Source organism: Schistocerca serialis, chromosome 2 (genome assembly GCF_023864345.2).
Source record: "Schistocerca serialis cubense isolate TAMUIC-IGC-003099 chromosome 2, iqSchSeri2.2, whole genome shotgun sequence".
Lineage (NCBI taxonomy): Eukaryota > Metazoa > Arthropoda > Insecta > Orthoptera > Acrididae > Schistocerca > Schistocerca serialis.
This window is the reverse complement of record NC_064639.1, coordinates 468,482,744-468,505,058: the sequence shown is the minus strand read 5'-3', so window position 1 is coordinate 468,505,058 and position 22,315 is coordinate 468,482,744. Positions and strand designations below refer to the sequence as shown.

Below are 22,315 nucleotides of genomic sequence, written 5' to 3'. Positions count from 1 at the left end.
CTCACCTGCGTATGCGGTGGTGATAGTAGAATGGTAACGCGGTTTCCTTTCAAATTGAGGAACTCTAAATTTACCCAACAGGGTTTCGCAGTAATTACTTCGGCTTTCTTCTAAGTTTTGCCATTTAATATACCCAAGGTTATGTATATACAGCGCAACAGAATTGAAGGATCACTTTTTTTAAACCTCTTTAATTGCCTCCCACTGAGACCTATAACATTGAAATTTGACTCAAAGGTGGGTATATCCTTGTAGTGATGCAAACGTCACCTTCGGTCACGACGACGTTTCAAATACCTATGTGTCGACACACGCGAAAATAAAGGTTTCAGTTCAGAAGTTCATGTGACCTGTAACGTGGGTTAATGATCTTACACTGGCACCAAATTCCTGCACAGTTCTACCCAACTCCACCGAGGAGTGTCGCACGATGGGAAGGTCGTCATACTCCGCCTTACCCCCATTTCACTCCCTTCTTTTGAGGGCGCTGCGATGGAGATGATAATCGCGTCGCCCAATGTTGGAATCACACGGTTTTCTTATGAGTGGTCGAGGAAAACATTGCACACACACCGCCGCTCGGCATCGGTGGGAAGAGGTCTCAAGGTGTGGCATAAAGGGAGTCAATGAAGCCACCCCTTTCCCTGAAGCGTTGATATTCACACATTTCGCAATCACAAACGACATTTCGAAGTGCGATGAGCAATAGGAGGACTTTTGACACTGCGACACCCTCGGAAGGACATTAAGGGGCTGCATCCTCATAAACCTGTTACCACCCCTTAGGAATACAACGGGACCGTTCAAAATCACTCTATGTAACTTGAAAGGATGCCTCTAAGACCCACCAGGTCAAAGAAACCCGGTCTCACCTGACCACCTCTATTGAGAATTTTAAAAACTAACGTTTAAAGAGTCAACCTGTACAGTAGTCCGATGCGCCAGCAAGCAGGCAGTTGGGATCGCAGTGTTGTCATGGGGATGCCTATCTGCAGGAGCCTATGACCATTTTGCAGACTGTCTCTGTAACCATTCACTTTTAAAATTATCAACATACGTGTGCGGGAGGCACCTAGGACTTTGCCGAATAGGGAAGAGGTGAGGGGTCGGGGCGTCCTTTAGATGGATACTTCGCCGTTTTAATCACGCATTCGTCAATGTGACACCACTCCATGATCACGCTACAACAGGACGCGAAATAGGAAGGCCGAAAAAGCAAAATTATTCTTCGTTGCTTTAAATCACATACATACTTCGTCTATTCGTTGATCGTACTGCACTTCGAAGGCTGTGATGAAGTTTAGTGGGGCTTCTGGCCCACGATGTACATTGAGAGGGTCTTTGTCCGTGTGGTGTCACCAATTTCAAAGACTGCCAAGGTCGTCATCATGTTGCTCATCGCACTGCCTTCGAACTGTCGTTTTCGACCGTGAATGTGTTGGAATCAGTGCCTCAATGGAAGGGCTGACGTCATTAACAAACACCCTTCAAGCCACCCTATGAGGCTATTACGCCAGATTCTCAACGGTGGTGTCTCAGCAATATTTTCCTCGTCCACCCACAAGAGAACACCGTGATTTCAAGGCTGAGAGCAGCTGTAACTTTCACCGCATAACCGTCAAAATAATGTATGAAATGTGCGTAAGAGTTGGTGCGACTATCTTCCCACCGATTAACAAGTCCACTGTCGCTTTGGACTGAATTGTGGTGAAATTTTGTGTCAGTGTTACATAATTAAACCACATTATGTCTCACATGAACTTCTAAGTTCTGTCCATTTTTCCCCATGCGTCGACAGCTTAGTGACGTCTGAAGGTGCTACGCTTTTACACCATTACAGAGAAAGGTTTTCGGCATCATTGAGCCTTATTTGCAACTTTTATGTCGCAATGGGAGACAATTGTGTTTCTAGAAAGTTATCCCTAAATTCTGTTGCACAGTGCTATACTGTCCTGTTAATATTCTAGCAGCATTGGAGCAATCTAAAATTTTTCGCTGTAGAGCCATACATGCAGTTTCCTTTACACGTGCAGTGCATTTTCCGACGACCCTTCCCAAAAGCTTTAATACCCCTTTCGTCTCACGTAATATTCACTTTTATGTATCATCTCATTTCCTATCGCTTATTCGCATTATATCCTTAAATACTTACACCCTTGTAACGGAAATCTATCTCTTTCTTTTTCTTAAAGATATTATCTTCATTCACCTACGCTTGAAGAGAGGTGTCAACCATTACACCAGCCCACGTCCTTTTACAATCCCTTAGGATAGCCCAACTACGTTAGTACCCTGTAGACAAGAGGGTCGCCAGCAAACAATCTCGTAGTGCTGCTGATCGTATATCACAAATCGCCTATGTATATGGAGAACGTTAAGGGTTTAAGGGTCCTACTACGCTTCCTTAAGGCACACTCGGTGTTAGTTTCGGTTTCGTTCACAATCCACCGTCTAGTATGGCGTGCTGCATTCTTTTACTCGAGTATTCATCGAGCTAATTACATACCTGCGAAGATATTTCGTATAATCACATCGTGCTTCATAAAAGACGACGTTGTTCAGATGGAATCTACGTGTTCACCTGTATCTACTTTTCGGGAGATACTGTGTATGCTACTTCCGTTACTAGGAACCCTTTCTATTGAGTACAAATACAGTGCAAAGTGCATTGTTATATGCAGATTGTAGAATCTTGATGCAGCTAAGCAGTAGATTTATTTCTAGAAAGTAGATTATTGAATTGTTGGTTGTACAGTGTCATCTAACTCTTGACAGACTTAAACCTATAACACTGTAACCCCCACAAGCTCAAAAAGCCTCTTCCTTCCATCAATTAGTTCAGACGTTCTTTGCAAAACAGTTTTTAGCATGGATAGGGACTGCAACTGCTGTGTTCGGATGCAGGCTGAGTTGGCATCCCTTCGCTCCCAGCTTCAGGCAGTGTTGGCTTCGGTCACACAGCTTGAGGCTGTTGCCACTGGGCATCACTGTGGGGGTCCGGATGGGGGTTTGTCGGGGACGGCCAGCTCGTCCCACGCATCCCCTGATCGGACTACGACTGTGGTTGCCCGGGGTACTGCCCGCATTGAGGCTGATCCCTCACCTGTGGTAGAGTGGGAGGTCGTTTCAAGGTGTGGCAGGGGGCGAAAGACATTCCGGAGGGCTGAACGGAAAGCCTGTCCAGTTTGTCTGACGAACCGGTTTCAGGCTCTGTCTCAGGCTGATACTGATCTTCGGCCTGACATGGCTGCTTTTCCTGTTCCAGAGGTTGCCCCTCAGTCTGCAAGATCCGGGCAGTTGCAGAGGGTGGGCTTACTGGTAGTTGGTAGCTCCAACGTCAGGCGCGTAATGGGGCCCCTTAGGGAAATGGCAGCAAGAGAGGGGAAGAAAACCAATGTGCACTCCGTGTGCATACCGGGGGGAGTCATTCCAGATGTGGAAAGGGTCCTTCCGGATGCCATGAAGGGTACAGGGTGCACCCATCTGCAGGTGCTCGCTCATGTCGGCACCAATGATGTGTGTCGCTATGGATCGGAGGAAATCCTCCCTGGCTTCCGGCGGCTATCTGATTTGGTGAAGACTGCCAGTCTCGCTAGCGGGATGAAAGCAGAGCTCACCATCTGCAGCATCGTCGACAGGACTGACTGCGGACCTTTGGTACAGAGCCGAGTGGAGGGTCTGAATCAGAGGCTAGACGGTTCTGCGACCGTGTGGGCTGCAGATTCCTCGACTTGCACCATAGGGTGGTGGGGTTTCGGGTTCCGCTGGATAGGTCAGGAGTCCTCTACACGCAACATGCGGCTACACGGGTAGCAGGGGTTGTGTGGCGTGGGCTGGGCGGTTTTTTAGGTTAGATGGCCTTGGGCAAGTACAGAAAGGGCAACAGCCTCAACGGGTGCGGGGCAAAGTCAGGACATGCGGGGACCAAGCAGCAATCGGTATTGTAATTGTCAACTGTCGAAGCTGCGTTAGTAAAGTACCGGAACTTCAAGCGCTGATAGAAAGCACCGAAGCTGAAATCGTTATAGGTACAGAAAGCTGGCTGAAGCCAGAGATAAATTCTGCCGAAATTTTTACAAAGGTACAGACGGTGTTTAGAAAGGATAGATTGCATGCAACCGGTGGTGGAGTGTTCGTCGCTGTTAGTAGTAGTTTATCCTGTAGTGAAGTAGAAGTGGATAGTTCCTGTGAATTATTATGGGTGGAGGTTACACTAAACAACCGAACTAGGTTAATAATTGCCTCCTTTTACCGACCTCCCGACTCAGCAGCATTAGTGGCAGAACAACTGAGAGAAAATTTGGAATACATTTCACATAAATTTTCTCAGCATGTTATAGTCTTAGGTGGAGATTTCAATTTACCAGATATAGACTGGGACACTCAGATGTTTAGGACGGGTGGTAGGGACAGAGCATCGAGTGACATTATACTGAGTGCACTATCCGAAAATTACCTCGAGCAATTAAACAGAGAACCGACTCGTGGAGATAACATCTTGGACCTACTGATAACAAACAGACCCGAACTTTTCGACTCTGTATGTACAGAACAGGGAATCAGTGATCATAAGGCCATTGCAGCATCCCTGAATATGGAAGTTAATAGGAATATAAAAAAAGAGAGGAAGGTTTATCTGTTTAGCAGGAGTAATAGAAGGCAGATTTCAGACTACCTAACAGATCAAAACGAAAATTTCTGTTCCGACACTGACAATGTTGAGTGTTTATGGAAAAAGTTCAAGGCAATCGTAAAATGCGTTTTAGACAGGTACGTGCCGAGTAAAACTGTGAGGGACGGGAAAAACCCACCGTGGTACAACAACAAAGTTAGGAAACTACTGCGAAAGCAAAGAGAGCTCCACTCCAAGTTTAAACGCAGCCAAAATCTCTGAGACAAACAGAAGCTAAACGATGTCAAAGTTAGCGTAAGGAGGGCTATGCGTGAAGCGTTCATTGAATTCGAAAGTGAAATTCTATGTACCGACTTGACAGAAAATCCTAGGAAGTTCTGGTCTTACGTTAAATCAGTAAGTGGCTCGAAACAGCATATCCAGACACTACGGGATGATGATGGCATTGAAACAGAGGATGACACGCGTAAAGCTGAAATACTAAACACCTTTTTCCAAAGCTGTTTCACAGAGGAAGACCGCACTGCAGTTTAAATCCTCGCACAAACGAAAAAATGGCTGACATCGAAATAAGTGTCCAAGGAATAGAAAAGCAACTGGAATCACTCAATAGAGGAAAATCCACTGGACCTGACGGGATACCAATTCGATTCTACACAGAGTACGCGAAAGAACTTGCCCCCCTTCTAACAGCCGTGTACCGCAAGTCTCTAGAGAAACGGAGGGTTCCAAATGATTGGAAAAGAGCACAGATAGTCCCAGTCTTCAAGAAGGGTCGTCGAGCAGATGCGCAAAACTATAGACCTATATCTCTTACGTCGATCTCTTGTAGAATTTTAGAACATGTTTTTTGCTCGCGTATCGTGTCATTTCTGGAAACCCAGAATCTACTATGTAGGAATCAACATGGATTCCGGAAACAGCGATCGTGTGAGATCCAACTCGCCTTATTTGTTCATGAGACCCAGAAAATATTAGATACAGGCTCCCAGGTAGATGCTATTTTTCTAGACTTCCGGAAGGCGTTCGATACAGTTCCGCACTGTCGCCTGATAAACAAAGTAAGAGCCTACGGAATATCAGACCAGCTGTGTGGCTGGATTGAAGAGTTTTTAGCAGACAGAACGCAGCATGTTGTCATCAATGGAGAGACGTCTACAGATGTTAAAGTAACCTCTGGCGTGCCACAGGGGAGTGTTATGGGACCATTGCTTTTCACAATATATATAAATGACTTAGTAGATAGTGTCGGAAGTTCCATGCGGCTTTTCGCGGATGATGCTGTAGTATACAGAGAAGTTGCAGCATTAGAAAATTGTAGCGAAATGCAGGAAGATCTGCAGCGGATAGGCACTTGACGCATGGAGTGGCAACTGACCCTTAACATAGACAAATGTAATGTATTGCGAATACATAGAAAGAAGGATCCTTTATTGTATGATTATATGATAGCGGAACAAACACTGGTAGCAGTTACTTCTGTAAAATATCTGGGAGTATGCGTGCGGAACGATTTGAAGTGGAATGATCATATAAAATTAATTCTTGGTAAGGCGGGTACCAGGTTGAGATTCATTGGGAGAGTGCTTAGAAAATGTAGTCCATCAACAAAGGAGGTGGCTTACAAAACACTCGTTCGACCTATACTTGAGTATTGCTCATCAGTGTGGGATACGTACCAGATCGGTCTGACGGAGGAGATAGAGAAGATCCAAAGAAGAGCGGCGCGTTTCGTCACAGGGTTATTTGGCAACCGTGATAGCGTTACGGAGATGTTTAATAAACTCAAGTGGCAGACTCTGCAAGAGAGGCGCTCTGCATCGCGGTGTAGCTTGCTCGCCAGGTTTCGAGAGGGTGCGTTTCTGGATGAGGTATCGAATATATTGCTTCCCCCTACTTATACCTCCCGAGGAGATCACGAATGTAAAATTAGAGAGATTAGAGCGCGCACGGAGGCTTTCAGACAGTCGTTCTTCCCGCGAACCATACGCGACTGGAACAGGAACGGGAGGTAATGACAGTGGCACGTAAAGTGCCCTCCGCCACACACCGTTGGGTGGCTTGCGGAGTATCAATGTAGATGTAGATGTAGATGTAGCAATAAGAAAAAAATGGTTCAAATGGCTCTGAGCACTATGGGACTCAACTGCTGAGGTCATTAGTCCCCTAGAACTTAGAACTAATTAAACCTAACTAACCTAAGGACATCACACACATCCATGCCCGAGGCAGGATTCGAACCTGCTACCGTAGCGGTCTCGCGGTTCCAGACTGCAGCGCCAGAACCGCGCGGCCACTTCTGCCGGCTTAGCAATAAGACTACCTTCTGTTTGACAGGTAGGTTGTTGGTATTAAACAGGCAGCTATTGCTACAGATGTAGAATACTACTATCCTGCAAAACAAAAACTAAGTGATCGTGTAAAAGAAATATAAAAGTAGGAAGTAAACAGCAGGCTATTTAGTGTAGCCAAGGTAACTGTAGCGCTTACTTTGCTTCGTAATTACTCCTTTGCCTGTAATTAATGAGGTACATCTCACCTGTGAGGCATATAATAAACACCAGTGCAACGAAACCTTATTCGTCATACAGTGTGCAGATTTGGTTTCTGTCAGTTGATTTTGTTTTTTTGTTATCCCCAACACTGCTGAAACGAAAACATTTCAAGAGTGTGGTTTGTTTCTCTGACGTGACATTTCTTGGCGCTTACGCAGTACTCTTCCCTGCTGCTTTGTACTTTCAGTCATCCTAGGCGGACAAATTACTTCTTAGATCGTACGAGAGTGAACAGAAAAAAAATAATATGCTGAATTAATGGTCCCTCACAAAAGTTTAATCCCTATTTGGCCGATAAAAAGAAGAAATGCACCAGAAGTCTTATACCGCTTTTCCTAGACATCTTTCATATGACGCCTTCACTAACGTGTCAATCTATTTTATATTAGTTTTTACGGAATTAGAGTTTCCTCTGAAAAAGTTATTCCCCTTGTTTTATGGGTATTTTCTGATATTCATAAACATAAAATCTTATCTAGTTATGAGACATTCATCTTCTGTGACAAAATTTGCGCGTGTTTGTGTTAGGTGTTAAAGAGAGAGAGAGAGACACTGTGTGTGTGTGTGTGTGTGTGTGTGTGTGTGTGTGTATGTGTGTATGTGTGTGTGTGTGTGTGTGTGTGTGTGTGTGTGTGTGCGCGCGTGAGTGCGAGCGTGCGTGCGCGTGCGTAAGAGAGAGAGAAAGAGACAGAACTTTTCTTTTTTTTAATTAGATACGTAATCTTGTATCCATTTGCTCCTGAGTTTAATGAGGGCATTGTATCTGAAAAACACGTCTCGTTGATATTTTCATTTCAAAAGAAGTAATCATAATAATTATACGTATCACAAATATTACCTTTCCATTCATTTCATCTTGTGGAGGCTAAATATGAGCCGCATATGCGTTTCGTAATTATTCCTATCGTTAACCGTAATGGAGCTGCAGGACCGAGTGTTAAGAGGCTCTCTCATTAATGACTACAGTTAGAGGCTATACCTTAATTTCTGTCTGTGGTTCAAAGCTACACCGAAAAGAATTTCATTATTTTGTTCTACTGCATGAGTGAAACAGCTTATTATGTCCTACTATTAAGTTCAGAACAGTTGCCGAGGCACTCGAGTGCCTAAATACAATCAACGGCCGGCCGGTGTGGCCAAGCGGTTAAAGGCGCTACAGTCTGGAGCCGCGTGGCCGCTACGGCCGCAGGTTCGAATCCTGCCTCGGGCATGGATGTGTGTGTTGTCCTTAGGTTAGTTAGGTTTAAGTGGTTCTAAGTTCTAGGGGACTGATGACCTTAGAAGTTAAGTCCCATAGTGCTCAGAGCCATTTGAACCATTTTTTTTTTTTTTTTTTTTTTACAATCAACGATATTTTCATGAACTGAATGCGACATCTCTATCGCTTCTAATAACAACACGTTGATGTGCGCCTGCTGTTAACAGCAGTAATTAAAAGTAAAATTCTTTAAACTAAATGGGTAAACATTGAAAGCAGGAAGTAAACATCGTTCTGTCTCAAGGGCGTGTCAAAGTACTCACCATACTTATCCGCTGAAAACGGAAGCATATTTTTTAATATTTGGAGAGTCGAAAGTAGCTTACTGCCCATGTATAAGATAGGAACAGGTCACACGTATCATGTAATGTTGCATTCTAAAAGATTTTCGAAAAAATTGTAGCAGAATAATAACGACGATCTCCAAACAAAACACTTTTAACTTTAACAGCCATGAGAAAGTCTAGTACTGAAACTTAAAATAGTATTACGAAACCGGATAAAGCAGCCACAGCCTTAAAATAGAAAGATATGTGAGACATGAATGTTAATGTACAAAATTAACCTGTTGTTAACTTCAGTTTTTGCACTCCAGTCACAGAAGCGCTCCTTCGTTTACTCGAGTTCAAGGTACTGGCTAAACAAAGCTACACAAACTACAACCAACAACCGTATTTTTATTTAGAGTTACTAGTATCAAAAAAGTGAAGACTGCTAAGAACTGTTCCCAGTATTCAGCCACAGCTCGGTCTTGAAGCAGTGTGGTTCCGCCCTCCCCTGCTGTACTGTATTTAACTTTGCATTCCCATTCACCTTCTCCTACATATAATAATCTACACGTATATTTACATTAATATCTATCTCCCTCTACAATTATACCCTTCCATTTCTCCTTTCTGTGACAGGTTGCCTGTTCCTTGCTGTCTCTCCTCCTGACCCATGAATCTGCTCCTGTTTTTGGTGAAAATTTTCTACAGTTTTCTTTCCTCTTGTATCCGTTTTGTGCTCACTAATTTCCAACTTATTCTATTTAATTTTTTAAAGAAATTTTAACACTACATTTCATATGAGCAATACATTTCTGATCTCTAAATTTGATGCAATCTTACCACCAGTAAAGAAGACGTGATCTCATATGTGATGCAATAAATACAATCATCAAAGTCTCAGTGGAATTCAATCAGAAACAGTCTGAAAAGCTTGCGCGCGTGTTGCAGTTGGGGGGGGGGGGGGGGGTGTTGTGTTGAGAAATAACTGCTAAGAAAAAAATTCGATGCGTACAGCAACTTCCGAGTTATTTAACGTTGAAGTTAGCCAATCAGGTCGCAAATTCAAGCACTTGCACACGCTAGAATGCAGATATGCACACACATCTGTGGATCCGTAAGTAACCACTAGTTCAAATGCTCATAACCGGTTAAGATGGGAATTTTTTTTGGAAGTGATAAATTTGGAGTTACGTAAGTTTCGTTGGATTGAGGAACACGCTTGAGGAACACGCTGGATTGACGAACATGCTTGGTGACAACTCCTCTGTCAGCTACTGGAATTTAGTAGCACGACGACCTGACTGGTTAACTTCAATGTCAAATAATTCGCAAATGGCGCAACGTACCGCATTTTTTCTAAACAATTAGTTCTCAGCACATCCTCCCCTGTAACACCCTTACAGTCTTGTCAGACTACTTCTCACCACCCTGCATGTATACTCAGAAATTTCCTGGGTGATTCTTTACAGAAACTATCATCAACTCTGAATCTATTGAGAGGGATGAAATTGATCTCGCCATAATGTTGTCAAGAATGCAAGCGTGGAAATAATTTTTACATCCAGCCTAGCATATGTGCCGACACTCTCCTGTCTCACCAAAACAATCCTCAGACGAAACCGCTAACTACAGCTAATTAAGAGTGTCACATTACCCAATCCAGCGATATTTCTTTACAGCCAAGTTACTTAAAACCTCCTGTCAATTCCAATTCGCTTACAGAAATAATGTGCTACTCACAAAAATTTTAATTTCTTCGAGTCATTAGTTATTGTAGAACGTCCGACACCAAGTGCAGGTATAATCACACCGCAATGACCTGTTCTCTGACGAAACATCGGGTGGGAAAAATATGGAAACATCTAAAACACAGCACATTACGATTCGTTGTACGGTGTCTGAAAACCGTTGGCATTCAAAACAGCTTCCAGTCCTCCTAGAATAGATAAATAGAGGTCCTGCAGGGTCTTCTATGGGTTCTTGCGCCATTTTTCCTGTTAAATAGTGACAAGTTCAGGTAGGGACGATGGAGGGACCCATCTCTCCAAAGGAGATAACAAAGGATAAACAATATTAAGATGACTTGTGGCCAAGGGAGACGTCCTCGTGCCTGCAAACCAGACCTGGAATATGCGAGCTTTGTGAACAGTGCCCCATCATCATGCAACATGGCATCATAACTGCGGAACACACGTTATACCATGGGACGGTCACATAATCCTTGCCAGTAATGCGACTTTCCAGGCAATCATGAGGTCCTTCCAATACCGTGATATGGTTGCCCAAATCGACAACGAAACCCCGCCATGTTTTACTCTTGGGTCACAAGGTCGGCCAGAAGCGAGAAACAGTGTGAAACAAGACTCATCCGTCAAAAAAATCTTCTCGGTTTACAATACGCGTGTTTCGAATAAAACACTCGAGCTTTCGAAAGCTGTCCTCGCTATCGTCATCAAGAGTTGAAATAACTCCGAGAACACAAGACTCTTCACGCCAAATTACTTTATTCCGTTGGGCCATAGTCCAGGTTTAATGGCTACGGCACCACGTTTTCCTGTTTCAGGCATTTACAACGCTGACAACTGGTTTTGTAATTCCAGCTCGCCCTGAAATCCCCTGCTTATGGAGCTCCCTTCGTGTTCTTTGGTGCTGGCAGGGCTCGCGAGTGCGAGTTGAGTTCCTCAGTGACTTTTGCAGCTGTCGTCTTCTGATTTTTCCTCTTCAATGACCGTCCGTCACGTTCACTAAACACATACGTTCATCCGCGTTGTGACTCAGCGGATAATGTTTCCCCGCTTTCCCTGTACGGAGTATAAATCTTCGATACGGTGCCTCTTGAAACACCAAACACTTGGGCTACCTAGGTTAAGAACGCACCCACCATACGAGCAATAACTATTCGCTGACGGTCGAACCCACTGAGCTCCTACGTAATGCACTCAGAACTACACGCAACACTGTTCCGACCACACAGTCGCTATCTATTGAAGGTACTGCATACCTGTCTTTCGTCGTCAAACACGACAATGAATGTTACGGCTTGGCTAGCATCTGCATTCGTCAGGTACATCACTTTGACACAGTTATGGAATGTACTCCCCCATAAATTACTGTCCTCAAGTTATTGTGGTAAGCACCATAAAATCTTCTTACATAGATATCCTGTTTGTATCAGTAGCACCTTCTTTAAATCCAGTCTGTTGAGTTTTCCATTCTCAGAATGACGCCTAAATTTAATAAACGTCTTTACCTAATTTTAAAAGTCTGCAGCAATAACGAATTTGGATGGGTTATCATCCGGTCTGCCGAGCGCTGTTGGTAAGCGGGGTGCACTCAGCCCTTGTGAGGCAAAGTGGGGAGCTACCTGATTGAGAAGTAGAGACTCCGGTCTCGGAAATTGACACACGGCCGGGAGAGCGGTGTGCTGACCACGTGCCCCTCCATATCAGCATCCAGTGACCCCTATGGGCTCAGGATGACAGAGCGGCCGGTCGGTACCGTTGGGCCTTCAAGGTGTGTACGGAAGAAGTTTAGCTTTTTAGTAATAATGAATGCGTGTTACTCACCTAGTGCAAGGCTTCTTTTTTGATAACTCAATTTTGGCAGCTTTTATGTTATATTCTAAAAATAGTTGTGTTGGTCTTTGCAAATGAATGTCCACATAGTGTACTATCCGTTTTATTATAACAGCAAGAGAACGGAAAAGGTAAAATCCAGTGCCGTTAGATAGCTTATTCTTATAATAGGATCCAGGGGATTACCAAGGCTAACTTTTCCATTTAAAGGCAGGACTAATGTGAACAGTGTCATCTGACGTCACTGCGTAAGACTGTTGAGAGCTCGCACACCATCTGATGATTAGAAATATGGTGCTACCGCTTCTCCCTCCCTTATTGGCCAAATGATGATGATGCTGTCATCACTTTCACCATCAGGATTCCACTTAGGTGTCTACTAGTCGAGTGTCACCACATAAGCTTGCGTTAGCGATCTCGGATACATGGTAGGTTCTCTCCATTAAAAAAAAGAAAAAAATACACCAAACAAATCCACAATAAAGATCATTTCGCCATTTATGCCTCACAATAACAGAAAGAAATACGAGGGGCGTTCAGAAAGTAAGCTCCGATCGGTCGCGAAATGGAAACGACTATGAAAATCCGATAAAGCTTTGCACAGATGTGTTGGGTAGTGTCTCTAGTATAACCCCAGTTAGCATCACGTCGCTCTTCTCATTTCTGAGCTCGCAGTGAGCGTGTAAAGATGTCTAGAAAATAGTGTCTGCCGCCAAGTACGAGGGCCTGGTGAGAAATTTCGCCTGAAGCTATGCAGCTAACATTACATAACTGTCGTGCTGTTTCTTCTTCAAGACAATTCTCAGCCGCATTCTGCAGGGGCAATGAAGATGCTCCTGCATCGTTTTCAAATGGAAATGTGAGATTACCCACAATACAGTCCGCAATTGTCTCCCCCTGAGTTTCATCTCTGGTCACATGAACCGCTGTCTTTGAAGACAACATTTTGACACAGACAACGAGGTGTAGGCCAGCGTGGAGAATTGGCGGAAAGCACTGGCGGCTGCCTTCTATGATGAGGCTATTGAAAAGTTCAAAAATGGCTCTGAGCACTATGGGACTCAACTGCTGAGGTCATTAGTCCCCTAGAACTTAGAACTAGTTAAACCTAACTAACCTAAGAACAGCACAAACATCCAGGCCCGAGGCAGGATTCGAACCTGCGACCGTAGCGGTCTTGCGGTTCCAGACTGCAGCGCCTTTAACCGCACGGCCACTTCGGCCGGCATTGAAAAGTTGGTACAACGCTATGACAAAAGTCTAAGTCAGAACGGCGATACGTAGAGAAGTAGCTGAAAGGTGTAGCTAATTGTTACAATTAAACATTTCTGATGTTCACTGTGGTTTCAATTTGGCAATCAATCGGAGCTTACTTTCTGAACAGGCCTCGTATTTGAAATGCATACTTCTACAAAGAGGTGCTGGAAATAATGTTGCAGATCCAGTAAAACACGTAAAACACAGCAAATCTGAAACACAAGTATTCCAAAAACATAGTGTGGACGTAGCTCTAGTATGTTCCCGGAGCGGTCGGTACTTACCGAACAGCCACTGCTGCGCCTGCGCTGCCTCCTTTTAAGCTTCTGGCAGCGTGCGAGAGAGACACAGGCAATTATTAGACAACATTTACAGAAACTTTATCTTTACTACGAGAACGTGTTTACTGTAAGAAATATCATTAGAGTATGTTAAATGAGTGTAGATGAGTTTGCAGAAATGTTCTGTCGTGTTATCCATTCGGAAGTATCGTTTTTAGCATTATACCCCAAAGTGAAGTGTATAGGTCTACTTGCTTTTTGTCGAAAGATACGTCCTTTAGTTTAATAATAAATCGCAAAAGAAACAATGGCAGTAATATGCAATAGCTTACACAAACGCTTATACTTCTAACTATTGATTACAGCGATGTTATTCTGTATGTTCTTTATCAGGAACGTTCACGGCCCCTGAAACTGGTGATGAACGCCTGCGTTCGATATATCTGTGACGTCCAACTTTTTCATCATATTTCACTGTCTTACACAGCAGACAAGCGGCGAGATTTCAGTACACTCTCTCTTCTCTATCGTCTTATCAACGTACACTGTCCCTGATATCTCTCCTCGACGTTAACGGTCTCGTCTGAACAACATAGCAGAAATACTCGTTTCCAAAGAACAAAACCCTTTCTGTCCCACTCCACGTCCCAACCGCTTCCTGAACACCCTTTCCAGCAGCGGGAAGTACACTCTGGAATGACCTCCCTCATTATGTCAGAAAACTAAGTAACATCTACAGCTTCAAAATAGCGTTAATGGCATATCTGCTGAACCAACAACAACGACTACTTTTGTCCCCGAACGCACTCAACATCTCATTACATCCATCTGTCCAAACCAAATCTTACTCAATCTGCTAAATTTCTTTCCCTCAGAGCTCGCTATCTCAGAAATAGCCTTCGTACACACATAAACATATTATTATTGTATATTCCAATACCACTATTGTTATTATTATTGGGACTACTATTATAGCTTCAGCAGTAGAATTAGCAGCAGTGGTACTGCTAGCATTAACTCTATTAGTTGCTCGTCAGTAGTATATATTCACATCCTCTCTACATACGTTCAAATCAATTTTAGTTATCCTAATACTTGGGTTGATTTGGGGGAGGGGACCAAACAGAGAGGTCATAGGTCCCATAGAATTAGAGAAGGAAGTCTACCGTGCCCTTTCAATGGTACCATCCCGGCATTTGCGTGAAGCGATTTAGGGAAATCACGGCAACCTAAATCAGGATGGCCAGACGCGGGTTCGAACCGTCGTCCTCCCGGATGCGAGTCCAGTGCGCTAACCACTCGGTCCTAATACTTTGTTATTACTATCTGCCATACTAAAATGCTTTTATTTTTTAGATAACTATGATATACAAGAAAAAAGTAATGTATGTGTGGAATCGTCATCCGATGTTAGAGATGGCCTGAATGTTCTTACCCCCATCAGGTTAATTAAATAAGTAATGAACGAACAATTCTTCTAACTTCAAGTGTGGTATTCCTCAATCCCAAGACTGAATTCAAAATCACAGGGTTTAAAATGCATGCTCCTAGGATTTCTTATTCTTTCATCGAGCTAAATGGCCGCGCGGGATTAGCAGAGCGGTCTAAGGCGCTGCAGTCATGGACTGTACGGCTGGTCCCGGCGGAGGTTCGAGTCCTCCAGAATGGTTCAAATGGCTCTGAGCACTATGGGACTTAACATCTATGGTCAGCAGTCCCCTATAACTTAGAACTACTTAAACCTAACTAACCTAAGGATATCACACAACACCCAGTCATCACGAGGCAGAGAAAATCCCTGACCCCGCTGTGAATCGAACCCGGGAACCCGGGCGCGGCAAGCGAGAACGCTACCGCACGACCACGAGCTGCGGACTCGAGTCGTCCCTTGGGCACGGGTGTGTGTGTGTGTGTTTGTCCTTAGGATAATTTCGGTTTAGTAGTGTGTAAGCTTAGGGACTGATGACCTTAGCAGTTAAGTCCCATCAGATTTCACACACATTTGAACATTTTTGAGCTAAATGCGGATAGAGATAGAGGCAGCGGGAGGGGGGGGGAGGGGGGGGGGGAATCTACGGGTTAAGGGTAGTCTTAACTACAGTGCTACTTCTCGAGTAACTGAATATCTTTGAATAGAATTATTAATCTGATACAGTTTTTTCTGAATAGCTGTATGCTACAAACACGAAATCAGTACAATCAGGAACACCGAATAATTACGGCCTGACGTCTCATGGGAGACAGGGACACGTTATGTAGTATTGTATGAGAGTTTATTGTTGGTAATAGTTGTCTGTCAACAGTATATTCTGCGTGTGAGATCACTAAAATATCTAATGGCGTCATAGGTCATCAAACGACCACGTACCGTATGGAAGTGGAACAGTCAGTTGGCCTTTGGCCATGTAATGCTCCGGTGGATAATAAAGGCCTGAAAACCTTAGAAATGGTTACCGATCATGGTACCCTGAAAGAACTGTGTAGATCGCATTACGTTTACTCATGTCAACTGTAAGCGGAAACTGTCTCGAATATGGTACGATTAAGTGCGAACTAAGCAGCCCTCACACTTTATAACATCGGAAGGGATGTGCTGCGAGTTGGCATCGGAGTGGACCACCTTTCTCCTTTCACGTTCAGCAAACAAGCAGTGGCGTAACTGTGATGTGTCAGCCCTGCCGCGTGTCTTCGGGCGCAGTTTTATGACGGGTGAAATAAATGAGGAAGATCAAAAGAAAAGATGAAGCGGGGGTCGAAGCAGGAGTGGAAAAAAGGAAGAAGATCTTACTGGATACTGTAAGTTTTACAATACCTGCTCCTCCTTTGTATGGGGATGCTTGTTACCTGTTTGCGACTACTACATGGAGGCGCTATTGTTATTAGAAGAGATCCAACGCTACTAATTTGTATGGAGCGTACCTCAGGTCTGTCATTTTGTTCCTTACGGATTTATATTGATCAACAATGAAGTAATGAAACAGGAATTGCGTTAATGTCACAAGCGCGTGTTTGTGGGTTGTCTCTTGTTTTGAGTAGTATCGTACATGAATGGATGACTGAACTGTGTATATTTTACATAATTTTAAAGTCGAATAACAAAAGAGACACATCCGCTACGAAAAGAAGAGGGGAGAGAACAGGAACACCTACACCGCAATTACCCTAATTCCGTCACTACAAACATGACTTGCTGACGTCATCGGCAGATCGCAGCAAGTATCTACATGGCAGTGACAACAGATTCTTTCACTCCTGATGAAGAGTCCAGTGAATTTCAATCCTCAACTGATGGGTGTCGGACACTTAGAAGACTTCTTACATAATGTTACTGTCACAGTAAATTTCGGGGCAATATTTTATAAGGGAAGTAAAAGGGATGGACAAAAATACAGAAACTCCTCAAACACGTTACAACTCCTAATACGCTGTAGGAATACTGCTGGCACTCAAAATAGTTTCAAGTCATCTCGAAAAGCATAAAATAAGATCGGGTATGATTTGCAAGGGAATTTTATACTATTCTTCCTGCAAAATAGTGGCAAGTTCCGATAACGATGATGGAGATGGATAGCCCTTACGCAAAGTAGAATACAGAGACTCAATAATAGTGAGACCTGGTGACTGTGGCGCCCGAGGGAGATGTGACAGGTTATCTTCGAGCTCAAAGACCAGTCTTGGGCGACGCGAGCTGCGCTAACAGGGGCCCAGTCGTCTTGGAACACAGCAGCACCATTGCACTACAAAGATTTAACATGCGATGGACTTGATCAGCCATAATGGTCACATAACACTAGTCTGCAAGGTACTAGATGACTGAAAACTAATATGTGATACTACCTCAACTTTTTACCCTCATTCCAAATCCGTTTTCAGTTTCTTGCTATCACGTACAGCTTTGCCACAATTTGACTTCAAAGATACATTGCAGTGCCACTAGGTTATGCGTATTGTTGGAGGAACATTTCACAATACGACCCTGTATACCTATAGGTTGTTACACCTGTTGATGTTAGTGTTTATTGTGTGGCGCCGAAAGTGTCGCTTGTCTCACAGGCTTGCTCCTCTTCCTACAGCTGTTGTAGAGAACGTGGCAGAAGATGATGAAGAAAATGACCATAGTGATGTCTACCAGCGTGAATGTGACTTAACTCAGTGCTCTCGCACGAGCTTTCAATTTGCCTAAGTAATCTGCGGAACTACTTGTTTCCCGGTTAAAAAGTAAAAATCTTCTGGAATGAGGAAAACATTACTCATGGTACAGATATAGAGAGAAAGAATAAGTTCATTTATTCTGATAGAACGAATCCTTGTTTTACTGCAATAACGTAAACGATTTAATGCACTTCCGTGGCATTGAAAATGATCCTGCAGTTGAGACTTCTCTAGATTCGTAAATGAGGAGACTGAAAGGTGTGTTTCTGCATAATGGAAACGTGTATAGGTCCAATCTTGTGGCCCATTGAAAGCGACGTACGACAACATAAAGACACTCTTACCAAGTATCCAGTATAAGGAACACACTTCGCTTATGTACGGTGACTTCAAAGATATCGGGCTACTATTAGGATAACAAGCTTGGTTCACAAAAATGTCTTTGTTTCTATGCGAATGGGAAAGACGGTTAAGGCAAAGACATCGGAGTGTGAGAGTTTGGTCAGAGCGGAGAAATTTTGTGCCTTTAATTAAAAATACCCTACACGAACCGCATGTAGAGAAAAAAAAGTCTTCCTTCCACCTTCAAATAAAATTGTGCTTGATGAAGTAATTTGTAAAGGCTCTACGAAAGGATGGACCCTGCATGAAATACCTCTCCCAGAAATTTCCCTTCATCACACGAACAGATTGAAAGCTGGAATTCTTTTTAGACCTCAAGTAAAGAAATTCATGAAGGATGGAGATTCTGAGAGGACACTGAAGAAAAGAGAAAAAAGTCCATGACCGCCTTCCGATCAGTTACTAAGAACATTCTATGGACTAACAGAGATCCTAATCACAAGGCCATTTCTGAAAAAAGTTGCAGGTGGGTTGTAATGTGAGTGTGAAAGTCCACTTTCTACTCTCACATATCGACTACTTTCCGGAAAATTTGTGACGTCGTTTGAGGAGCAGAATGAACGGTTTCAGCAAGATATTAAGGAGGTGCCATGGGAAGTAGAATGCAGCTATGATGACCGACTACTGTTGGATGTTGAAAAGGGACAGTAATCATATACATGGCTCTGCAAGGAAGTCAAAGAAGAGAAATTTAAAAATTAATGGAATACTGTTGGCTTCTTGATCTTATACGAGATGCTTACGAAATAAATTATGGAGGTTCTGAGGAGTATTTTTAAATGTATTTTATTCCTGAAATGTGTTTTGATTAAAAACCCGCCTTACGTGAAATGGCGTTAGAATGTATTTGTGGGCTCAGAAGTGAAAAATCGTCAAAGTATTACTCTTATTTTGTGTATAATCCTGACGTGATAGACGAAGACGGTAGTTATTTCTAGAGTCAGCATAAAAAATTTATTCGAAGACACCTGCTTTCAATAAATCATCGTCTGGAACCGCGCGACCGCTACGGTCGCAGGTTCGAATCCTGCCTCGGGCATGAATGTGTGTGATGTCCTTAGGTTAGTTAGGTTTAAATAGTTCTAAGTTCTAGCGGACTGATGACCTCAGATGTAAAGTCCCATAGTGCTCAGGGCCATTTGAGCCATCTGAATAAATCATCTGACAAAAAGTTTTAAAATGCAGACTAGTGATAATATTTGGCAATAATCTGACCTTACAGAGTAAGTAGGGGGCCCAAGGTATACCACGATCTGTTTGCCCAAATCATCACCGAACCGCCAAGATGTTTCACTCTTCGGACGTAAACTCCACGAAAAAATGTAAGCAACAAGACTCTTCCAAGCAAATGACTTTGTTCCATTTCTGCACAATCCATTTTTTATGGCTTCGACATCACGATTTCCTGTTACGTGCATTTTCACCACTGATGAATGGTTTTGTAGTTCCAGTTCCAGCTACACTTCCTTGCGTCTGGAACTCCCTTCTTGTTGTTTTGGAGCTGACGGGGTTCACGAGCGAGAGATTCAGTTCTGCAGTGACTTTAACGGCTGCCGTCCTCTTATGTTTCATCACAATCCTCTTCAATGACTATCCGTCACGACGACTCAAAATATACTTCCGGCCGATTTCTCTGTATACGGAATAAATATTCGAGACCGTGCCTCTTGAAACACAAAGCATTTCGGCCACAGTGGTTACGGAAGCCCCACAATACGAACACCACCAATTTAGCCATGTTAGAATTCACGTAGCTCCGATACAATGCACTCACAACTACACACAGAACACACTTGTGACCACGGCAGAGAATTGCAAAGTACTGAGGACATTACACAAGCACCGTTCGTGATCAAATGCAACGACGCAACCTGAAAGCTTGGCTAGCGTCTGAATTAATGTTTAACGTTGCATTTCTCGCTGTGTTTCCGTATTTTTTGTCCGACACCTGCAGAAACGTATTAGCTTAAGTTTAGAAAAGATGAAGATAGTGAGTGCACTCCGCTTGCCCTGCGGCCTAACACACACACACACACACACACACACACACACACACACACACGAAGCAGAGTGAGTGGAGGTCAGGCTGGGACACCAATAACTCGGGGCCAATTAAAGGCGCAATAAGAGGAGCGCTCCGCGGCGCTGCTGTGCGGTGCCGCTGGCGCTGGGCGCTACCTACAAGTCGCTCGTTACAGACCGTGTCTCCCTCCCCTCCCTACCCCCCTTGCCTCCCACGGACGCTTCTCCGTTTTCACTTTCTCCCGGCCTCCCTCGTTAATCGAGTCACACACCACACACAGCCATTACACAGCTCGCGCGGGGGGCAAAGGGTCGCTTCCCGAGCACCGACACCTATCTCGGACCGAACGAGCTGTCTGAAAAAGTGCGCTCGTGTAAGTGCCTGCAGACAGTCCATTACGAACGCCGTGCAGAGTATTCTCTTTACACATTGAGAAAGGCGCTATGCAAGACAAAATCTCGCGGCCAAAGGACACCGTAAAAAGTATTCGATAATTATAGGGCATGGACAAAAATTTTAAAACAAGGAGAGAAAAGTGTGATCTGAGCGTAAATGCCGATGCTAGCCAAGCCTCTAAGTTGCATTGTTGTAATGGGTTGGTACACTAAAACGTAGAGTTTTTCCACAGCCATAATAAACACAACAGATACGCAGAACAGAGACTTTATTCACCAATGATATATTCACCTTCACCATTTACAATAGTCTGTCAACGCTGAGGTAACTTTTCGATTCCGCGACTGTAGAAATTACGTGCCTTTGACGCGAAGAACTCGTCCAGCCCATTTACATTACTAATGTTTCATCACATGAAAGGAACTTGCGCAGGATAAGACAGAAGTAAATCTACTGCACATCGTTTGCAGACCACTGATAGTTAGATGATAACCCGTAAGAAATCCAATGAAAGAAGGAGGTGAAAGAGATTAGCATCATACACATTCGTTGGACGAGTAACGGAGACATGTTGCCATAGATTCCCAGGTCGCCAGACACTGTGTCAATATGTCAGTGCCCCGATTTAAGTCCTGGACATCTTCACCGTGGGCTAATGACGTGAGCGTACGAAGCAGTATTTGCTGGTAGTTCTTTCTTCTAACGGGAAGTCCGATGTGATACAAACCTTGATGTATTGGAAGGAATAGTATAAATCTGTCGATCGCAGCTCCCACGCTCTCCTTTGATCAACAGAATAAACACAGGACTATATCACACACGCATGTGTCAGTGCTTCCGCACAAAATAGACATATTTAAGACGCAGCATTTACACACGGCAGGTGAATGACACAAACGTGCAGGAAAGAAGAAGGACCTTCCACTGTATAATCTACAGATTTAGGTCCCTGTACTTTATCTCTGGTTTCTCAAGAACACTAGCAGAAGCCGATCTGAATGGTTCAAATGGTTCTGAGCACTATGGGATTTAACTGCTGAGGTCATCAGTCGCCTAGAACTTAGAACTACTTAAACCTAACTAATCTAAGGACATCACACACATCCATGCCCGAGGCAGGATTCGAACCTGCGACCGCAGCGGTCGCGCGGTTCCAGACTGTAGCGCCTAGAACCGCTCGCCCACCCCGGCCGGAGAAGCCGTTCTCACAGAAATATTTGGGTTCCTTAAAAATGAAGGAACATACAAAACTGGCCGCATAACTTGCGTTAGAAGATTGACTGAAGAAAGGCAAACCTACTTTAATAACATTTTAAGATGCAGAGAAAGCTTTTCACAACATGACTGGACGCACAGTTTGATATTCTTGAGGTATGAGGCATAAAATACGGGGAGTGAAAAGTTTTCTGTAATTGTGCGTGAACGAGACTGCCGTTATAAGAGCTCAAGTGTATGAATGAGATGCTCTAATTGAGAAAGGAATGACACAGGACTGCATCTTATCCCCCCAGTTA

The 22,315-nt window shown here is 43.8% G+C and overlaps 1 protein-coding gene across 1 annotated transcript in view; it reads right to left on the bottom strand.

Moving 5' to 3' along the window:
- LOC126456090 (uncharacterized) overlaps nucleotides 1-22,315 on the bottom strand; it is an 891,834-nt gene that overhangs the window by 8,100 nt on the left and 861,419 nt on the right. The window contains exon 10 of the mRNA XM_050091846.1: nucleotides 13,832-13,873. Coding sequence (XP_049947803.1) covers nucleotides 13,832-13,873 — 42 coding nt within the window. The remainder of the gene's footprint in view (nucleotides 1-13,831; nucleotides 13,874-22,315) is intronic.